This window comes from Trachypithecus francoisi, unplaced genomic scaffold, assembly GCF_009764315.1.
Source record: "Trachypithecus francoisi isolate TF-2019V2 unplaced genomic scaffold, Tfra_2.0 Lachesis_group1, whole genome shotgun sequence".
NCBI classification, from domain to species: Eukaryota; Metazoa; Chordata; class Mammalia; order Primates; family Cercopithecidae; genus Trachypithecus; species Trachypithecus francoisi.
Genome location: NW_022681454.1, coordinates 1133676 through 1155656, shown reverse-complemented (window position 1 = coordinate 1155656; position 21981 = coordinate 1133676). Strand labels below are relative to the sequence as shown.

Below are 21981 nucleotides of genomic sequence, written 5' to 3'. Positions count from 1 at the left end.
CGGAACGCAGGCTGGAGAGGGGAGGGGAGCGGCGGGCGGGGGCAGGGAACCCCGGGGGGTGGGGGGCTTGGGTGGGAAGGCCGTGGGGGCACGTGGGGGGCCGCGGAGGAGAAAGGGCGGGTGGAGAAGGGGAGGGGGCGGGGCCGCGGGGGGAGGGGGCTGCCAGGGGAGATGCCAGGGGAATTCTGAGGGGAGGGGGACTCGGGGGCAGGGGCCGCGGGGGAGAGAGGGCGCGTGGAGAAGGAGGGGGCATGGGGGGGTGAGGGGCTGCGGAGATAGGGGGATTCAGAGGAGGGGCCGCCGGGGAGAGGGCTCCCCTGGTGTGATGAGAGGCCGCTGGGGAGACCCAGCGGGTGGGAGAGAGGGTAGGGGGAGAGGGGACCCCGGAGGTGGCGGGGGGCTGCAGGGAGGAAGGGGACGCTAGGGGAGGGGGCGGGGTGATGTGAGAGGTCAAGGGGGTGAAGGGGGCTACCGGGGAGATGTGGCGAAGGAAGACACCAGGGGAGGAGGGCGCGGGTGAGGGGCCGCAGGCAGGAAGGGGCCACGGGGACGAGGGGGGGGCGCCATGGGGAGCAGTGAGAGTGACGCGGGGGTCGGTCCGCGAGTCCTGTCATCCAGGGGCTCTGGCTTGCGGGCTGCGGGTCCCGCCTGGAGGACCTGGGGGAGAAGGCGGGTGGACGGCAACCTTACCGCTGGTGGAGAACTCTGGCCCTGTTCCACGGGCAGCGCTGGGCCCTGGTGTCAAGCGGACATCGCATCGTCAGGGAGGCGTTTTTCTTTCTATGAAAATTTTGTGTTGAAGTGATGTTTATGCAAGAACAAAAGCAAGAGCATAATGAGCTTTTACCAAGTGAACTTACCCGTGAAAGCAACCAGCTGGGTGCCAGTGGCTCACAGCCAGCCCAGGGGACGCCCCCTATGCTAACCTCCATCTTCGGAGTTGGCCTTAGACCCATGGGACCTTGGTGAATGTGGCCCTACAACCAGCCCTACAGCAAAGCCGCTTTCCATGGCTCCCCCTCTTTCTTCCTTTTTCTCCCTTACTTTCTCTCTTTCAAGGCAGAGCTCGGCTCTGTCGCCTAGGCTGGAGTTCAGTGCAGGATCTTGGCTTACTGCAGCCTCAGCCTCCCAGGCTCAAGTGATCCTCCTGCCTCAGCCTCCAGGGTAGCAGGGGCTACAAGCATGTGCAGCCATGCACCCCTGATTTTTAAGTTTTTCACAGAGATGGGGCTCCGTTTGTTGCCCAGGATGGTCTCCAATTCCTATCCTCCAACGATCACCTGCCTTGGCCTCCCGAAGTGTTCTTTGTATTTGTATGTAACTGTAGTTCATCTACTTTCATTGTTGTGTGGTATTCCATTGTATGGATACACCCCAAGTTATTTATCATTTCCACTGTCCATGGCCCTCCGGGTTGTTTGCAGATTTGGCTGCAGAAATGGTGCCACTGTGAATTTTCTTGCTCCTGTGTTTGGTGATCTTAGGTACACATTTCTGTTGGGTGTGTAACCTAGGAGTGGAGGAGTTGATTTCAGGTGTGTATTTAAAAACAAAAGTCTCTCTGGCAGCCAGGTGAAAAGTAGATTGGAGGGAGATAGAAACTGTTGGAGAGACTGCAGCTGAGCACATGAGAGGTGATGGGGAGAAGTGATGGGTTCAGGAGAAGTTACGTAGATTCAGCAGACTTGAGTCGGAGACAAGGGCTAGAAAACTGGACAGGGTTTCGCTGCTAGACAAACCACTGGAGAGGAGCCCAGTGGGAGGGAACCTAGCAGGGTGGGATGCAGGGCCCCTGAGCTCATGTTTGGACACGACCTGTGTCCTGTGAGAGCCATCCAGGGGAAGACAAGAGGCAGTTGCCCCTGTGGGTCCAGAACTAAGACAGCCAGAAATACATTTGGGGAGTGATTAACACGAGATGATAATCCTAGATACTGGAGTGTGGAGAGCCCCAAAGGCGAAGGAAACTGGAAGAGACTATCTTGTTGGAAAGAGCATTTGTTGAAGGAGGTAAGAAAGATGTCAGGTAAAAAAGAGAGATGTTGATGAACTGGACATCCCAGTGAAGTCAAGGAATTGGTGTTGGAAAGTGTCCATTGGACCAGTGAGAACGGCACTGGTGACCCAAGATAACGTTCCCCAAAGATAACGTTGTTAGGAATGATGGAAACACGTGTGCCTTCGTGGTGTTGGGAAGTGTGAAGACAGGGCTCAGAGTGTCATAGCTTTCAAGGTCAGCATACCCTGTGTAAGCAGGTGACTGGTTAAGGGCCTGGCGCAGGTATAGATTGACAAGTTTGTCTAGCTCTTGAAGCCAGTAGTCTGAGTGCATTCCTCCAAAAAGTGACCGATGCTGCGTGTTGGGACCACACCAAATCCGAGGACGCACAAAAAATGGTGAAAAGGGATGGAGGCTCTGGGCAGAGCCCTTACTGTAGCTCCGTAGCTGTCCAGTGGTGTGTCACTCAGAGGGAAGCCCTTGTTTAGCTCTGGCGTTTATCCTTCCAAGCTTTTCCGGTAGATGCAGATTTTTAAAAGCAATACAGTGTGTCTCTCACTCAGTTATCTGCTTTTATTACTCAAACATGGACCTCCTTCCATGTTAAAATAAGTCTGTATCATCATTCTTAAGGTTGCATGATACATCTTTTGGTTATCATACCATAACATATTTTCTGCTATTTTGCTATAAGATACCACTTGTTCTCTTACTTTTTTCCCTTGGAATATATTCTTAGGGGTGGAGTGGCTAGGCTGCGGGTGTGCGCATGAAAACTGACCCAAATGTGACCCAAACAGGCACAAAGGATGTGCCTGTTTCTGTTCCTTGTAGTGACACGTGAGCACCTGTTGTTCTCTCCTCTTTGGTGTCTCTTACTAGTGACCTTGACCTTCATTTTGTGTGTTTGTCGGCTGTTTGCATTTTTTTCCTGTGTCTGTTCAGGTCTCCTCATAGCCTTTTATTGAGGTGTTTCCTTTTAATTGACTTGTGAGCATTCTTTATAGATCAGGCATCAACCCCTTTGTCTATTGGCTGCACGTGATTTCCTCTCTGTCTTGTCTGTTAATCCTCCTCCCTTGTAAGAGCTTTTAGATTTTTATGAGTCAGCTCTGTTAATCTTTTACTGCATGACTCCTGGCTGTGATGGTGCAGAAGAGGAATTTTCTTGCCCCAGAATTCGCAGTTAAAGAGCTGGAAGGGAAGGGACCTACTGTCAAGGGTAGATGTTTTTAGCATGAGGGCAACTTGAAGAAGAGAGGAAAGGAGACAATTCTGGAGGCTGTTAGAAGGGGACCCCTCATTCCACAGTAGGACACCGTTCTGTGTGCTGGGAGCTGTGGACCCTGAGGGGAGTGTGGATACACAAGGGAAAGCCTGGGCTTGGACCGGAAGAGATGCTCCCTCCAAGGCAGAAAGGAAGGAGGTAGAGTGAAGTGGGTTGTTCTGTGGTGGGTCAGTCTAGAGGAGAGGGCAGAGAAATTGAGGTAGGTAATGAGCCGGGGCTTCTTCTCAGTAGATGATAGGAGGGCCCTGGTTTGAACAGCCCCATGGGTAATGGGGCAGAAAACACCCAGGAAAAGCAGGATTGCCCAGCAGTGTTGCTGACTCAGCAGCGCTGGAATCCTCAAGTCTTGAATCCACCTCTCACTCCTCTCACTTAAGAGATGTTTTTCTCCTAGTTCTAGCTGCGCTGACCCAGAGGAGGGGAGAAATCCACCAGGCTTGTTCAGGTTTGGGCCTGGTGTCCTCCCTGGAATGACAGGAGCATGAAGGCTCAAAGTGCCTGGTCAGGCCTGGGCTCCAACCTGACTCGTGAGAAAATCAAGCTTGAGGTTCATTTTGAATAGTTGAAAATTTTAGATTAAGATATCACTATAAAGCCTAATCGTGGGCTGGGCGTGGTGGCTTATGCCTACAATCCCAGCACTTCAAAGTATCTCAGGATACCGAGGTGGGCAGATCATCTGAGGTCAGGAGTTCAAGACCAGCCTGGCCAACATGGCAAAACCCAGTCTCTACTAAAAATACAAAAATTAGCCAAGTGTGATGGTGGGCACCTGTACTCCCAGTCACTTGGGAGACTGAGGTGTGAGAATCGCTTGAACCCAGGAGTTGGAGGTTGCAGTGAGCCAAGATCGCGTCATTACACTCCCGCCTGGGTGACAAAGTGAAACTCTGTTTCAAAAAAAAAGAAAAAGAAAAAGCTAATTGTGGCCAGGCACAGTGGCTCATGCCTGCAGTCCCAGCACCTTGGGAGGCTGAGGTGGGAGGATTGTTTGAGCCCAGGAGTTCGAGCCCAGCCTGGGCAACATAGTGAGACCTTGTCTCTACAAAAAAAAATTAAAAGTTAGCTGGCCGTGGTGGCACACGTCTGTGGTCCTAGCTACTCAGGGAGGCTGAGAGGGGAAGACTGTTGAGCACCGGGGGGTCAAGGCTGCAGCGAGCTGTGATCATGCCACTTGCAGATCAGCCTGGCCAACAAAGCAAGACCTTGTCTCAAAAAATTTTAAAAATTTTAATTTTAAAAAAGCCTAATTGCAATAAATACCTGGGATAGACTTAGCCTTAAGTTTTGTTGATCTTTATGGTCACTGTTTTTGTGCATATTTGCAAAGGAGGGGAAAAGGATGTTAGTTCTATAAATCCTTCCAACTATACCAGAACCCACAGCCTCATCCTGTCAGAACATGAAAACCTGTGATATAATCCTGCTTATTTCTTGAAGAAACATTGTAAAGTCTGCGTGTATACATACTTAAAAGCAGTAGTCAGTCTAATATAATAAAGCCTATTTTTATCTTACAGGTGAAAAGAATGAATGCTTGATTTGTAAAGCTCCTTGTCGTACAGTTTTACTTTCAAAACATGTAAGTTGAAATCTGTAGTATCTGCATCTTAATCACAGTCATATTTCCTTTTAAATTTGTTTTTTAATTTTTAGTCATTTGTGGTGTCTAAAATTTTCAGTCACTCTGCTACGTAAACAAAGATATCTGAGTGATCAAAATGCAGTTAGGATTTAGTTTTTAAAACTTATGTTTTTAAAACTTTTTTAGCTGTAGATTGACCTTATTCCTAGGTTGTTGAATCGTGCTGTGTTCCTGGAAATGAAAGTGGATTAAATAGATTTCTTTAGCACAATACAAGCACCTGAAGCAGGTGATAGAGTTTGGATTTGTATAGGGGTCATATATAATTAAGTGTTGTTCGTAAAGTAAGTTTAAAATCAATTACTGCTGAAGACTTAAAACAATGCCTTTTGTTCTCTCTGTAAAATACTCAGTTTAACATGTTATTGTTATAAACAAATGATTGGTCTTTTCTCTGCCTGATCTCCAAAATGTGCATTTGGTATGATGATTTAAATATAATAGTTGTTTTTCTCTGATTACAAACATAATGCAAAGTTACGCAACATTCATACAGTACAGGAAATTATAATGGCAAATGTGTAAGTCCCCAGATCCTGTTTCCCAGAGATGACAGTGATCAGGAGTTTGGCACCTGTTCTATGTGTGTTACTGTGATTTACCGTTTCATAAAAATGTTGTCTTCTCGGCCAGGCACGGTAGGTCACGCCTGTAATCCCAGCACTTTGGGAGGCCGAGGCGGGCGGATCATGAGGTCAGGAGATTGAGACCATCCTGGCTAACACGATGACACCCCATCTCTACTAAAAGTACAAAAGATTAGCCAGGTGTGGTGGCGGGCGCCTCTAGTCCCAGCTACTCGAGAGGCTGAGGCAGGAGAATGGCGTGAACCTGGCAGACCGAGGCTGCAGGTAAGCCAAGATCACGCCACTGCACTCCAGCCTGGGTGACAGAGCAAGACTCTGTCTCAAAAAAAAAAAAAAAAAAAGTGGTGTCTTCTCAGTTGACATTATATTTTGGGCACACTCACTCTTAAAATGACTGCATTATATTTTAGTATTTTCCTATCAGTGAGCCTTTGGATTTTTTTGGTTTTTCGCTGTTTCAAACAACCTTCCAGTGAACATTTTTAACCAATATCTCTCCACACTTGTAAGAATATTTCTGTGACATAAATTCCCGAAGTGATGAAAAAGCAAGGGCAAAAGACGTAAATGTTTACACTTTTAACAGAAAATACTGTCTTTTCCTCCACACGTGTGGCAGCTTAGAGGCTCAGTGACTGCCTGCTTCTGCTCCTCATGTAGTGATCCCGCACTAAGCCCTGTCACATGGTCAGACTGGAGGCTGGTGAGCCCTTAGCCTTTCTCTAGCTTGGGTGGAATGTTCAGGTCGTTTACTTACTTTCTTGTTTTCTAGTAAATATATTTAAGACCATCTGTGTCTTTCTGTGCACTGCTATTCTATATCATTTTGACTACCGCTTTTCTCTCTTTTCTAAATAAGCTCTAATCTGTCTTTTTATTTTTTTAACTCAAGAATTATTTGAAAGGATATGCGTTAGTTTCCAAGTGGTTAGATTTTAGCTTCCTGTCATTTTCATCGTTAATTTTTAGTCCTGTGGCATTCTGATGAGAGAATATGGCTATGTGGGTTTTTTAATTATCAGGATTTTCACTGTGTTTAATACATGGTAATTGTTCATATTTGATGGGCGTTTAAAAAGGCATGTGTTCCTTTCTGTGTGTCTGAGTGTGTGTGTGTGTGTGTGTGTGTGTGTGTGTGTGTGTAAGTAAAATTGTTTAGAATGTGGAAGTTGTTCCTGCTTCTCTTTCTCTAAACCATCACAGACTGTGTGGGCTCTTTCTTCCGTAGTCTCTTCCGAATGCCAGTCTTCCTTTCCCTGTTGCTCCACCCGCCATAGGAGCTTCTGGTTCCTCCTCCTCTCACTCTGGCTTCCTAGAGCCTCTTCACCCTGCAGCCAGAGGCATCTGCGTAAATGCATCCCAACTTTCCAGGAGTCAATGCCAAAGTCCCCCACGCCTGTAGGCCCTGTGGCCTGGCCTCTGGCAGCCTTGTGGTCCCCAGGCAGCAACTCTGGCCTACAGCCTCTCCAGGAGCCAGGGTCTTCCACCTCAGTGCCTGGCTTTCCTGTTCCCTCTGACTGGAATGTCCTCTCAGATGGCCACAGGCTCCATCCCCCGCAGCCTTAAGGTGTCTGTGGAATGTCAGGAGACATCACCAGTAGCTCTGGGTCATGCTGGCTTCTTTGACCCTGACCTGCAATAGAAGGGACGCTTTATATTATGGCAGCGTGTGCATTTGCACGTGGGTGCATCCGTGCGTGAGTACTTCCGTGAAATCAATTTCACGAAGCAGTTCTTACCCTCGCTTAGTGCAGTACCCTCTGATCGTTTCTATTCTCATGTTGTTTTGTCTTTAAAACAAAGCAATTTTATAAGTGAACTTCCCCAGACCTGATTGTGACAGACACCACTGTGTAAAAGTGAGCCTCTGACGCTGTGTTCCTCGACCTGGATTATTCTGCTTCGCAGTGTGTGTCACCACCTGAGATAGCTTTATATATTGATTTGTTTGTCATTAAAATGCTCCATTACGACTGAACGCACAAAATAGGGCACCACCATATTGGTTGGGTGATGGATGGCCAGGGAGCAGGGCAGACTGAAGGATGTGCCGGGGGATGTGGTGGGTGGCCAGGCCGCCAGGAAGGGAGACTCCGGTGAGCCCGGAACAGAGCAGGGGCTGTGCTCCCCCCGCATCTGCCTCCTTGAGGAGGGAGAGTGTAAGCTAGACGGTGCCGGTTTTTACACATACGTGGAAAGGAGTAGCTATAGTAAGGAGATGAAGGATGAGGATGCCCCACAGTCATGGACACACCAGTTGCTTTTGAACTCCAAGTGGTAAGAAATAAGTCTCGAGGGTGAAGGCCTTGAAAGTTGAGGCAGCACTTCTGCCTCACTTCACTTGATGGGAACCCCAGCAGGCAGAAGCAGGGCTTGGAGACAGCAGACAAGAGAGCTCCCCCAGAAGACAGAGCTGCAGTCTAGCCCAGGCTCTCCCTGGGGAAGGAGCCCCCAGCACCCATCCTCAAATACCTCATGACATGCACCTGTGTTCTTCCTTCTCCCTTGGTGCGGTGGGGAGTGTTTCTTAGTTGTCCTGCCCCGTACCCCATTAGATGTCAGGTCACAGCAAGGATGCAGACACGTTCATTGTCTTTCTAGCTCGTAGATTGCAGGCCAAATTGGGACCCAGTTGCCCCAGCATCTGAGCTGGGCAGTGACAGTGGTGTTGGGGGTGCTCCACTCTGGGGGAGTGACTTTCTGAGTAGGGGAGGAGTGACCTGGATACCAGTGACCAGATGGCAGACCGGGCCAGGCTGGGCAGTCATCCCCACACCTGCTCCCTCTGTTCCTGGGCACCTGGCTGTACTCATTCTCCCCATCTACCTTCCCATGCTGAAATGCAAGCAGGAGCAATGAAGGCCACTTCCAGGCCTGACCCATAAAAACAGCCTCCTGGACAGCCCTCCACCGCCCTTCCCTCACCATAGAAGCTCAGGAGAACAGAGCAGAGCTGCTGGGGTAAGGGTGACCTGGGCCCAGGGCCTGTGTGGAAGGCCACCCACTGAGCCTGGTCTTGAACTATTGTGTGGGCAAGAAACAAGTGTCCCCACAATAAGCCATTGAGATTTGGGGGTTGTCTGATACACCAGTTGGCCTACATTCATCTTTACATGTCCATATATATTTTGGAGGCAACTCGGCAATTTCCACACACATAGAATCCTGTTGGGATTTTTATTGTGCGCTTAACTGTTCTTTAGAGAGGCTTTGTGCATCAGTGTTAGTATTTTTCTTAGGTATTTAATGATTTGGACTGCTGTTACAGTTTTAAAAAAATTTATCTCTTAAGTGCTTATTGCTAGTATATAAAAATGCAGTTGATTTTCTTAACTTTCACTAGTGACCTTGCAGAATTTACTTGATAACTCTGTTGGTTTATGTGTAGATTCTGCTAGAACATTTACATATGCAAACACGTTATCTTTGAATAAGGACTGCTTTAGATTTCTCTTTGTAATCCTTATGCACTTCCTTTTTTTTTTACGGCATTGGCTGGGACGTCCAGTACAGTGCTGAGTAGAAGTAGTGGCATTAGCTGGCGCCCTCATCGTTTTCCTGATTTCAAGGTCAAACTTTCAGTATTTCATCAAGTATCATATGTGCATTAAGTTTTTGCTAAGGTGTTTTTTTAATCATCATGAATGGTATTGAATTTTGTTAATTTTTTAATAATTATTGACTGTAACTATTAGCTTATTCTATAGCTGTCGAGATTATCATTTAATTATTCTCATTTATTTTGTTAATGTGGTGAGTTGCATTTGTTTTTCCAATTTGAAACCCACATTAGATTCTAGGAACAAATTCAACTTTGTAGTGATATAAGAGAGCTTGTATCTGTAAGTAAATTCAGTTTGCTACTATTTTGCATGGGGTTTTTTGCACCTGTGTTCATATGAGAGCTGGACCTGTAAATTTTTTTTCTTGTAATGCCCCTTTCACATTTTGGTAAATCAGGTCTATTCTAGTTTCATAAAACAAGTTATAAATTATTTTTTTTTCTCCTCTCTGGAAAATTTTTTTGTAAGATTGGGGTTATTTCTTTAAATGTTTGGTAGAATTCAGGAGTGACACTATTTAGGTCCAGTAAGTTTTTTGTGCAAAGATTTTAAACTAGGGATTTAATATCTTTATTAGACATGGAACTATTTAAAGTTCCTGATTCTCCCTGAGTCAGTTTAAGTAAATTGTATTTTTCTAGGAATTAGTGCATTTCATTGGAATTTTCAAATTTCTTGTCATCAGTGTGCTTGTAATCCACTCATATTTTTAACGTCTGTAAGTTCCATTAATGATGCCCCTTGTTTAATAGTGGGTATTATGAATTCTCTTTTCTCTTGACCAGTTGTGCCAAATGTTAGTGATTTTTATTAGTACTGTGGACTCTTGAACAATAGGTTTGAATTATGTGTGTCCATGTATACATAGATATTTTTCCAGTCAGATGCAGATCAAAAATACAGTATTCATGGGATGCAAAACCTGCTCAGATGGAGGGCTGACCTTTCCTGTACGCAGGTTCTACAAGGCCAACTGTGGAACTTTAGTATGCTTGGATTTTGGCACACATGGGGTCCTGGAACCAGTTTCCCCTCATATACTGAAGGATGACTGTATTTTCAAAAACTAATTTTTAGCTCTTTTGATTGTGTCCATTTTATATTTGTTTCCTGTTTTGTTAATTATCTTTATCGTTTCCTTTTTGTCTGGATTTAATTTGTTCTTTAAGGTGGTTGCTCAGGATTAATTCTCAACCTTTCCTCTATAATATTTACACGGTAGGGTCATAACTTTCCCTCTGTGTTCACTTTTGCCTGCAGTATACATATTTGATTATATTACATTTTTGTCTTTGAATTTTGAGATTTCTGCTCAGTTTCTCCTGTGACCCATGTGTTACCTAGAAGTATATTCATTTTTAAATATTTCCAAGTTTTTAGTTAACAATTTCTATGAACTTTTATTGAAGTATAACACATAGCCAAGTACACACATTATGAGTGTATACCTCAGTAAATTTTCACACTCAGAATGTAACCAACATTTAGGCCAAGGAAAGTAGTTTACCTGCTGCTGCAAGCTTTCTTAGGTGTATGTACAGATATTTTTGCACAGAGAAGGAAGAGCCCTTCACAAGGTGAAAGCTAATGGGGCCACATGTGTATTTTTGTTTCCCCACGGTAGGAGCTGGAGGAGGGATGACACTCAGTAGAAGTTTCTCAGGTGAAAGGAGCAATAGATGACGATGTAGCAGATGATGTCACAAGTGGTGTGGAATATTATTAATTTTTCTCTAACTATTGACCATAACTATTTCATTAGCTTTTTTCTTCCATAGTAGGATTTATTCATTCTGGAGAATTAGTCGAAACTGGAGATACAGGTGGCAGAGTCATAATCCTTCAACAGGAGCAGATGAACAAAATCTCATCTTCTAAGCAGAAGGGAATACCATGTTTACAGGACCTTTCAGAACCATGAGCCAGAGTTTGACCACTTGAAAAATTCAGAAAGAGAAGAAAAGTTCCACAAAACTAGGTGGTAACCCGAGAAAAATTCTGCTCAGTATTGTCTACCAATAATAAAACAATACAATTATGGAAAATCAGTGAAAGGGACAAAAGACTAGAAGGATATAACTTGAAGAGGAAGGTGGAGTGTGTAGAGATGCCACCACGGCTACTGCACTGTGAGTGCCAGTCTTTTGCTCCACAAAGAGCATCTGCCAATGCTCATACTTGTCACATCAACTCAATTCCTGTTAATAGTGATTTTGAAACATATTTATCTGCAGGCGATTTGCAGATTAAAATCAGGTCTTTGACCGGGCGCGGTGGCTTATGCCTGTAATCCCCTGCACTTTGGGAGGCCAAGGCGGGTGGATCATGAGGTCAGGAGATCGAGACCATCCTGGCTAACACAGTGAAACCCCATCTTTACTAAAAAAATACAAAAAATTAGCCGGGCATGATGGTGGGCACCTGTAGACCCAGCTATCCGGGAGGCTGAGGCAGGAGAATGGCGTGAACCTGGGAGGCATAGCTTGCAGTGAGCTGAGATCGTGCCACTGCACTCCAGCCTGGGCGACAGGGTGAGACTCCGTCTCAAAAAAAAAAACAAAAAAAAAACAAAAAAGCAAATCAAGTCTTTGGCATCTGGAAATTATAGATGGGAGTTTTAATATTGTGGATATCAAGCCTGACAATATGGAAGAGCTAACAGGTGATTTCAGCTGCAGAATTCCATCCAAACAGCTGTAACACATCTGTATCTAGCAGCAGTAAAGGAACTATTTGCTCATGTGACATGAGAGTGTCTGCCCTCTGTGATAGGCATTCTACGCTGAAGAACCTGATGATTCTAGCAACGGGTCATTTTTGTCTGAAATCATCTCCTTTATTTCTGATGTAAAATTCAGCCATAGTGGTCAAATATGATGATAGAGACCATTTGTTAGTCAAAAATTAGAACTTCAATATGGAAAACATGGCCAGGCACGGTGACTCACACCTATAATCCCAGCACTTTGGGAAGCCGAGGCAGGCAGATCACCTGAGGTCAGGAGTTTTTAAGACCAGCCTGGCTAACATGGAGAAACCCCATCTCTACTGAAAATAACAAAAGTTAGCCAGGCTCAGTAGCGCACGCCTGTAATCCCAGCTACTTGGGAGCCTGAGGCTGGAGAATCACTTGAACCTGGGGAGTGGAGGTTGTGGTGAGCCAAGATTGCGCCCCTGCACTCCAGCCTGGGCCACAGGGTGAGACTCCATCTCAAAAAAAGAAAAAATACCTGTGGAAATGTAACAGGTGCACGAGTAGCTTGGAAGTAAACTGTGCACTGTGTGAAAAGGACCATGTGTCTGACTAATTCAATTGTTGTTGGAATGGATCTGACAGTGTTGTGACTGGGTCTTACAGTAATTTCAGAATGTTTGACAGGAACACAAAACAAGACCTAACCCTAGAGGTATCACAGGAAAGCAGTAAGCCTGGTACAATTCTGAAGCCATGCAAAGTCCGTGCAGACAGCAAGCAAAAGAAGATGAAATCAGTGACTCCAGCAAGGAAATCCCGTGTGAGCCTGGCACCCCAAGGAAAGTAGCGGGCTGCAGCCAGTACAATCTGTGTGTGTTTCAAGACGGTAAATTAGGGCTGGCATTCCTAGCCAGAGAACCCCCTTCCTGCCTAGTTGCAGTGGCTGAATCAGCCTTCGTGATGATAAGAGCACTCTTTTGCAGTGCCCCTTTCCTGTGTCTGACAGCGAGTCACCAACAGCACGCCTTTACAGCTGCATGAGGAGAGCTCCGTGGATCGCGCACGGTGGTGCCTCCCTGTCCGCTTGCGCCTTCGGGCCTCGTGGACTCGATTGCTCTGCACTGGCGTTGGTTTCCTCCAGTCCTTACGCCCTCTGCTGTGGTAATGTCAGACACAGCAAAGGCCTTCAGTCACACTGTGAGATTTAACTGTGTATCCTCATTCCTGTACCATTGTGGAGCACACACCCCCCTTTTAAAAATTAAATACAAAAAGAAAACATTAGTTTATGATTTTCCTAGGAATTGTGCGAACAATCTTGACTTTTAAAAGTCTAACATAAATTCAATTTTCCTGATGATGCGAGGGCCTCAGCTCTCACCCAATCCCCCTTCTCCTGGCCTTCCCTGCACCGCTCCTCCAGCCACACCGGCTGTCACTGCACTAGGCCCCACCATACAGTGCAGCCATGGACAGCTAATACTCATTTAGATTTCCCCCCATTTCCCCCTCCTCTCTGTTCCTCTCTGCCTCCCGAATCTCTGTGCTTCTGTCAGGAATTATTTTTCCTACCTACAGGGAATTCCTTCATTATTTTAGTGCTGCACTGTTAGTGACAAACTTTCAGTTTCTGTTTTTAAAAAATGCCTCTTTTTCTTGAAGTACATTTTCACAGACTTCAGAATTCTTTGTTGAAAATGAATGCACCTTAGCACTTTGAAAATGCCAGCCCCTGGCTCATCGCCGGCTCTCTGCAACATGGGTGCCAGGGGTGGAGGAATGGCTGCCTGCGTTCTGCTCAGGCCTCACTGAGGTCTGTGCATCTGTGTTGTGATGCCATTTGTTAGTTTTGTAGACTTCTTGACTGTTCTGTCTCTAAGCTCATCTTCTGGACATTCTGGGGTGTCTGTCATGTGTAGAATGACTCAGTCCCCCTTACCCAGAAGGCCATGGAGCCAGATCGATCTGTGACAGCTTCTTCCATTGCTCCCATTTCTGGTCCATGGCTGTTGGTCTTGTCTTTGAGTCATCTGTGTATTTATAATATACTTTAGATAATAGTGACAGTCCCTGTTCCCTGTGCACTCACATGGGCCATGTTCCGCTGGGGGCACTTTTCCTGTATTGTGTCACCTGCTGCTTGCCATGGCCAGGGCTGAGAGGGTGCTGTTTCTGCTTCTCTTTTATACATGGGGAGACCAAGGCACGGAGGAATTAGGTGAAGAAGCAGGGTTGCAAGTCAAGGGTGTGCAGAGCTGGATTTAGGCCAGACTCTGAGCTCCTGACCCCTGTCCCATTGGACACACTGCTTGTGCCTTTGCCGTTTGGTATGTATGGGAGGGTGTTACACAGGAGCTCCTACCCCATCCGAGCCAGAGCCAGGTCTCCCCTCTGCTGGGTTTGAGTCCCCGCGTTACAGAGGAGCTCACCTCCAGGATGCTCTGGCCTCTGCATCTGGGGACTTGGGAGTGGATTCTGGAGTAGGTTCCAGGACCTCTTCATCTGCACCTGCCCTGGGTATTGGAGCTGATGCCTTCATCCTGATCTAAGCCAGTCTACACTGTCTTCTAGAATTCTTCAGTCTGATTGATTCAAGGTATCATTTCCTGTTTTCTACCACAAATAGAATATTTTTTCCTAAATTTTACTATCATTTCAGTGGGATTTGGGGAGCCAGTGGTAGGTAGGTGGATGGGCTCAGATGACTGTCTTGACCTTCTACACGCTCACCGTCCTGAACCACAGAATGGGAGGAGGCACAAGGTTCTTCCTACATCTTGTCATTCTGGTGTTTGCCCCTTTCTTTGTTTTTGGTTTTGGATTTTGGTGTTTGAGGGGTTTGTTTGTTTGTTTGTTTTGAGATGGAGTCTCGCTCTGTCGCCCAGGCTGGAGTACAATGGTGTGATCTTGGCTCATTGCAACCTCCGCCTCCCGGGTTCAAGCGATTCTTCTGCCTCAGCCTCCCAAGTAGCTGGGGTTACAGGCACCTGCCATCACGCCCAGGTAACTTTTGTATTTTTGATAGAGATGGGGTTTCACCATGTTGGCCAGGCTGGTCTTGAACTCCTGACCTCAAGCGATCCGCCCACCTTAGTCTCCCAAAGTATTGGGATTACAAGCAGGAGCCCCTTTTCTTTGAACTGCTCAGGCGATTCTGGTTCACGGCAGCTCCATGCCTAGCACAGCTGTCACCTGGTATTTTGTGCTAGCATGGTCCTTGGTGGGGAAAGTGAGGGAAGGCCAGGGGTGTGGGGAGGTGAGGCAGGGCACCCTGGAGGCACTTGAGAAGGAAGTTGGCAGCGTCTGCATGAGCGCTTGTAACCAGACGCTGTTTTTTTTTTTTTTTTTGAAACAGAGTCTCGCTCTCTTGCCCAGGCTGGAGTACAGTGGCGTGATCTTGGCTCACTGCAACCTCCACCTTCCCGGGATCACACCATTCTCCTGCCTCAGCCTCCCGAGTAGCTGGGACTACAAGCTCCTGCCACCACGCCGGCTACTTTTTTGTATTTTTAATAGTGATGGGGTTTCACCGTGTTAGCTAGGATGGTCTCATCTCCTGACCTCGTGATCCGCCTGCCTCGGCCTCCTGAAATGCTGAGATTACAAACGTGAGCCACCACGCCCGGCCTACCAGATGCTGTTTTTTAAACCTGCATCCTTTCTTAAGGTCCTTACACTTGCTTTTTAAATAACTCGGCATGTACTTGTGACTACATAGTGGTGACTTAATGCTTGTCAGCTTATTTCATCCTTCTGATTTTAGTATAGCTCCACTGTGCAGGAGGCTGGGCTGGAGGCCTTCATTCATGGCGACCTTCTGCCCTCACTAAGACCCTTTTGAGGAGGGGGCGTGTCTTTGCCGTAGCCCAGAGGGGCTCAGCGCCTACCAGGCTCTGCCTCCCAGCCCTCACCTCTGCCTGGCACCGCCCTCAGAAGGAAGCGGCCAGGACGAGGGACTGTCCTGCTGATCGAAGCTGTGCCTGGCAGGGCCCCTGAGAGGCCATTCACAATGTACTGGCCATTTGAGTCATCTACAGCTAATTCTAGGTCTTGAAGCACAGTTTTTAACTGGTGGCCAGAAGCATTTATTAGACGCAATAAATGTAGAGTTGTTTCTTTCTCTTTCAGACTGATGCAGATATCCAGGCATTCTTCATGAGCATAGGCAGTCTGTGTAAGAAGTACTCCAGGGAAACCTCCCAGGTGAGCTGTAGGGGGGCGCAGCTTGGTTCCGTGATGAGCAGGTGCACTATCCCGAGACCGTGGAGCTGTCGGGGGTGCGCTTGGTTCCGTGGTGAGCAGTTGCACTCTCCTGAGACCGTGGAGCTGTGGGGGGTGCGCTTGGTTCCGTGGTGAGCCAGGTGCACTATCCCGAGACTGTGGAGCTGTCGGGGGTGCGCTTGGTTCTGTGATGAGCAGGTGCACTATCCTGAGACAGTGGAGCTGTCAGGGGTGCGCTTGGTTCCGTGATGAGCAGGTGCACTATCCTGAGACTGTGGAGCTGTCGGGGGTGCGCTTGGTTCTGTGGTGAGCAGGTGCACTATCCTGAGATCATGTGTTTTCTGTATTTTGGAGGCAAGTTCCTTTGAAGATATTTGATCAGCAAATATTTTCTGCCAGAATATTTCTGTGGGTTGAATTTTTACTTTCTTAATGGTGAAACATTTACATACAAAAGGTTCTGATTTTGACAACGTCCATTTGGTCTATTTTATTGTTGTTTTTGCTTTTGGCGTCACATTGAGACAAAGTGGTCTCAGTCAGCTCTGGGGTCCTTTTGGGCAAGATGCCCCCTCCCCATATTCACACCTTAGAATCTCAGGTTTGGGAACCCTCCCCACCAGGTCAGGGCTCTCTGGGTTCAGGGCAGCAGGTTTCTTCTTGACACTGTCCTTCTCTGACAGTCGCCTGGGGCCTTCTGCCTGCCAGGCTTCCGATCCCCACTGATCCCTGCCGTGGCAATGTTGGCTCCGTGGGCCCCCTCCTGAAAGCTGAGCCCTTGCCATGGTAATGTTGGCTCCATGGTCCCCCCTCCTGGCAGCTGAGGCCCTGCTGTGGAAGTGTTGGCTCCAGGTCCCCTCCCCTGGCAGCTTTTGCCAGCTGCTGTGCCAGTCCTCTCAGTTGCAGCTTGTCCATTCCCTACCTGTTTCTTCTTGACCCTCCTCCCAGTTAGCACGCACCTCCATGCCAAGCCTCCCCCACCCCCAGCTTCTGACATAGGTCATTGTCCTCTGTGCCCACCCCCGCATGCTGAGTGGCACTTCTGGCCTCCTTGGATGTCACTGGACAGCTGCAGTCCACCAGTCTGGGGGAAAGCTGCCCGGAGAGGAAGGGGTCCTTCCCCGGCCCCCATCCCGCACTTCCTTTCCCTCTTCTGTCAAGAGTGCAGCACCCACCGTTGGCCACCCCACCTGCCTTGCAGGGAAAGAGGCCTAGTAGGGGCAGCCAGGATCTGAGGCAAGAGACTGAAGATGGACCCCCGCATGTCACTCTCCTTGGTGGGCTTGTGCCTTCAGGCTGTGGTCAGCCAGGTCACCAAGACTGTCCTCTCTCTGGGAGGTTGTCGCACTGCAGCAAGCTTCCTTGGTTCTGAAACAACCTGAATCAGCCACAGTGTCTTGGGCTGTCCTGAGGCTGTTCCCATCTCAAGTTATGCTCAGCCACATCCTCCAGGGAGGTGCCCAGAGGCTCAACCCATGGAAGCCAAGCAGCACCCGGATATCCCCAAGAGTACTGGCTCAGCACCACATGAGCACCCAGACCAGGATGCCGGCAGTCCCAGAGCCAGCCAGAGTCCCATGGAAACACCATCCAGGACGCACCTCACCCCCCCACCCTGCTCCATCCAGCAGGACCCTCATTCGAGCCAAGTCCCCTTGGGGCCAGAAGTCGCTGGAGTTCATGAAACACGTATGTTGTCGCAGACCTCGGAGCCACAGGCTGCGCGCTGCAGGGTAGTGTTGCCAAGTGCTGCAGAAGCCAGGTGCTGTCTCCGGAGAGAAGACCCAGCAGACCCGACCAGCCCCTCCAGCCACCTGTCTGCTCTGCCTCTCAGGTCTCTCAGGCTTTAGGCATGGACCGTGGAGATGGCTGGCTCCAGCCTGGGCAGCACAGGCTCTGCCCAGTGACCTCACAGCCCCACCGTCTGTCAGTTACACTACGGAGGTGAGCGCCACAAGCACAGGGTGGAATTTTCCCGCAGCTACATGATGTGGTATTGTAATATTTACACTCTAATATCAACGTAACATAAATATTGGAATATTTGTTACATATATTAACAAATAATGGATTTATTGTTATTTTTAAATGAATTAATACTTTTAAATTTGTCTCAGTCTTAATTTCTAATAGGGTAAATATCGACAGATAAAACCCACATAAGCAAAGCTCTTTGGGGCCCTCAGTAACTTTTAAAAGTGCAAAACCGGCCCAAGACCAAAACTGTGATCACCACGGCTCAGGCCTTGGGACCTGTCCTGGGACAGCATCAACAAACCACCTCAGCCTCTGCCCGCCCCAGTCCCCCTTCCTAGTCTAGTTGGTAACAAACATCTTCCTCTTCCCAATAACCCTCTAAGATCGTTCCATCCACCCAGCCTCTGCCCTACCTCAGGCTTCGTCAGCACTGAGCATGCAGACACTGGTCCTGGTGTGGTCAGGAGCTCATGATGACGAATGCTGGCACAGTCCACTCCGTGGAGGGGAACTGGTAGTGAACTGAAGAGTCAGAAGTGTGCTTTGGACCAGGCAGCCGCCTCTCCTGGCCTTTTGGTGAGAGTCCGCGTGAGTGACCTGCACTGTCCCCCAACTACCTTCACTCTCAGGCCTTCACAGCCTCCTGGTTCGCAGGATGTGGGCAAAGCACCCATGAGCACCGGGCAGCTCCTCCTTGGGGCCCTGGTCTGACCTGGCCCAGCACAGCCTCTGTGACCGTCACAGCCCTGGAGTTTTGCAGTGATTTCATTGACCTGTTTCTCTGGCTCAGTTCAAGAGGCATATTCTCTGCAAGATAAACACTCACCATCCCTTTTAAACTTTGTTTTAGTATTAAAATCTACACTCTTCTGAGGCCACACCCAGTGTCTCAAGTCTCTGGGCCCCAACATTGGTCAGAGTCCAGACCAGACAAACCGCCGAGGCGGCATGATGCTGCAGGCCTGTTTGGCTCCCCCTAGTGGAGACCTGGAGGCTGGTATAGACCCCTCAACACCTGGACAAGTGGGTCTTGGCTGCCCCCCAAGCTCATGTGAGGCTCCCCAGCTCCATGCTCAGTTGAACTCACCCCATCTGCTGCTCAGGTCCCCTTAGAGACTTGCCCTGCAGCCCAGTCCTTGCTGCAGCCACACCTGCCCTGCCAAATCAGAGCCAGCCACAGACTGACCTCATCTCACCAAGGCCTTTCTCTGAGAACAGCCAGACCGGGCGCCCCCACCGTCGGGATCAGGCATGTCTGCTGGCAGGCGCCTCCACGAGCATGTGAAGCTGAGGAGCAGAGGCCCTTGCCTGCGGGTGGAATGTTCCTGCTGAGGGTGCTTTGGAGAAGCCTCCCACACAGGCACAGTTGAGCGGGGCTTGAGGGGCGCGTGCAGGTGTCCCCGACAGGCAGCAGGACTTGAGACGTGTCGGCAAAGGTTGGAAAGATGCCCTGGCTGTGACCTGCGATGTGCCCGAGAACTGGAGTCAGGGCAGCCTGCAGAGTCCTGTCCACTCCTCTTCATAGCCCATGGCGTAGTACCCAAGACTGTCTTCCCTCCTTGGTGGAGGCACAGTCCCCTTGTCGAGTAGGGGAGAACCTTAGAGCTCCGAGTCACTCTGAGGACACAGCAGCCAGGAGACCACGAGGCTGTCATCCCTGCTGTCCTGTAGGAGGGCCCCTGTGCAGCCCCGTCCTCTGGAGATGGCCTGTCATGGAGGAGGTTGGGAACAAAGGCCTGGCCTGTGCTGGGCCTGCCTTTCCACAGAAGGGAAGAAGCCTGCCCTGTGTTTGCACTGGGCCAGTGAGCCATGGGCAGATGCAAGCCGCTCCCTTTTGCTTGTGTTATCACCGCAGATGGCGGGGTGGAATGAAGTGGGGGATGGAGCTAGAGGATGCTGACTTTCAGTAGCAATGGAGCCACCGTTAGCCCTGTTGTTTTTCGGCCTTTCCAGCCTGGTCTTTGCAGAGGGTAGGCACCATTGTGTGAACACTTGACTCATGAAATAGCTCTTTCTTCCTCTGAGGAAATCACAGGCCTCTCTTTGCTGCTTATGGTGGTACTCTCAGAAACCCAGTTCAAGCTGTCTAGACAGCATACATGGAATCTGGGGCTCCTGTAAATGGGAGGGTGCTGGTGTCAGGCATGGCTGGCTCTGGGAGTGCAGACAGGCCCACTAGGCGTCTGCCAGCTCTGTGGGTCTCGCTTAGCCTCATTCTGTGTGCCAGCTCTCTTTCCCTCTGCCCCTGCCATTGGTCCAACACTGTTTGGTCAGGAGGCCCTTCCTCAAACCAGTGGCCATTATCAGAGGGACAGCACCACTGGGCCAACCACAGGGTGCTGTCCTCTAATAATGAATGGAGCAGGTTGCTGGGGAGACTTTCCTGTCATGCCTGTTAAGCCTCCCCTGTGTTTGCCTTTGGCCCTGCCTGCTGGCACTCACTTTCTCTGCCCACCCGTGGGGGTTGTCTGCCCTGGCAAGCACTGGCCATGGGCATCTGTGGGGGCAGGACACACATAAGACAAGCACTGTGAGCTGTTCTGAGAGTCCCTCTAGCCTCCTCCTCCCCCAACAAAACTTCCAGCCACAGAGATCATGTACCCGTGTCAGCAGCTGAAACGTATGATCTTTTCAGGTTTCAGAATTTCAAGAAAAACACAGGAAGAGATTGTTAGCCTTCTATAGAGAAAAGGTAAGTCGAATAGATTCTTTGTCACTTGAATTATTTTGACCTTTGTTTTTTTTTTTTGTTTTTGTTTTTGTTTTTTTTTTTTTTGAGGCGGAGTCTCGCTCTGTCGCCCGGACTGGAGTGCAGTGGCCGGATCTCAGCTCACTGCAAGCTCCGCCTCCCGGGTTTACGCCATTCTCCTGCCTCAGCCTCCCGAGTAGCTGGGACTACAGGCGCCCGCCACCTCGCCCGGCTAGTTTTTTTTTGTATTTTTAGTAGAGACGGGGTTTCACCGTGTTAGCCAGGATGGTCTCGATCTCCTGACCTCGTGATCCGCCCGTCTCGGCCTCCCAAAGTGCTGGGATTACAGGCTTGAGCCACCGCGCCCGGCCGACCTGTAGTTTTAAATGTCAGACTTGTTAACACCTTGTTCTCAAAGGGGACAGGCTGCTAGATGCAATATCTGTTTCTCTGTGTGTTTCCAGCTATGGGGACATTGTCACTGTCCCCTTCTGACCAGCCTATTGGCCCAACCCTTGTCTGTAGTTACCAAGTAGCCCATTGGGTGCAGCACCACATGGGCCTCCCTGCCCAACCACATTTATCCCCTCAGCCACTAGGGTCAACATCGGGGTCTTGGGAACTTGGGAGGCAGCTTGAAGGCTTCTCTGCTCAACTATCCCATTTTAAAAAACAAGTCCTTTTTGAAAAACTTTGAAGGTTATGTAGTCGGTAAAGTCAGGAACCCAGCTTTAAAGACAAGGGACCCTGGGGCCATTCCCTGAGTACGGAAGCAAGTGTGTGACCCTGCTGCCTCCTGTCTGTGCATGAACATTTTATGTACACCCAGACCTGGAGCAGACAGATCACCTTTGGCCCTGCTTGCCAGCCGGTCACCCCTTCCTTACCCCTTCCATCCTGTTACGCCCACCCTGTCTTGTCACCTTGCCCTGTCCTGTCACCCCCATCTCATCCCCACCCCATCCTGTCACCTCATCCTGTTACCCCATCCCTGTCCTGTCACCTCTAATCCCTTACACCATCCTGTCACCATTCACACCATGTTGCTACCCCCACCCTGTCCCGTCACCCCATCCCATCCTGTCACCCCTCATCCCATCCTGTCACCCCTCACGCCTGCCCTGTCCTGTCACCCCGTATCAGTCTGTGTTCACACTGCTATAAAGAACTACCTGAGATTCAGTAATTTATAAAGGAAAGAGGTTGTATTGATTCACAGTTCCACATGGCTGGGAAGGCCTCAGGAAACTTACAGTCATAGCAGAAGGCAAAGGAGAAGCAAGGCACGTCTTACATACCAGCAAGAGAGAGGGCAGG

The 21981-nt window shown here is 49.0% G+C and overlaps 1 protein-coding gene across 5 annotated transcripts in view; it reads left to right on the top strand.

Annotated features, from left to right (window-relative positions):
• The window catches only part of RNF212 (ring finger protein 212), a 57645-nt gene that overhangs the window by 517 nt on the left and 35147 nt on the right, over positions 1-21981 (top strand). For 3 of the 5 annotated variants that reach the window (XM_033213410.1, XM_033213411.1, XM_033213414.1), the window contains exons 2-4: positions 4808-4869; positions 15906-15980; positions 20611-20667. In XM_033213410.1, coding sequence (XP_033069301.1) covers positions 4808-4869; positions 15906-15980; positions 20611-20667 — 194 coding nt within the window. Of the gene's footprint in view, positions 1-4807; positions 4870-15389; positions 15445-15905; positions 15981-20610; positions 20668-21981 lie in introns of those variants that run through there. The other 2 variants (XM_033213412.1, XM_033213413.1) reach the window with 2 other exon arrangements.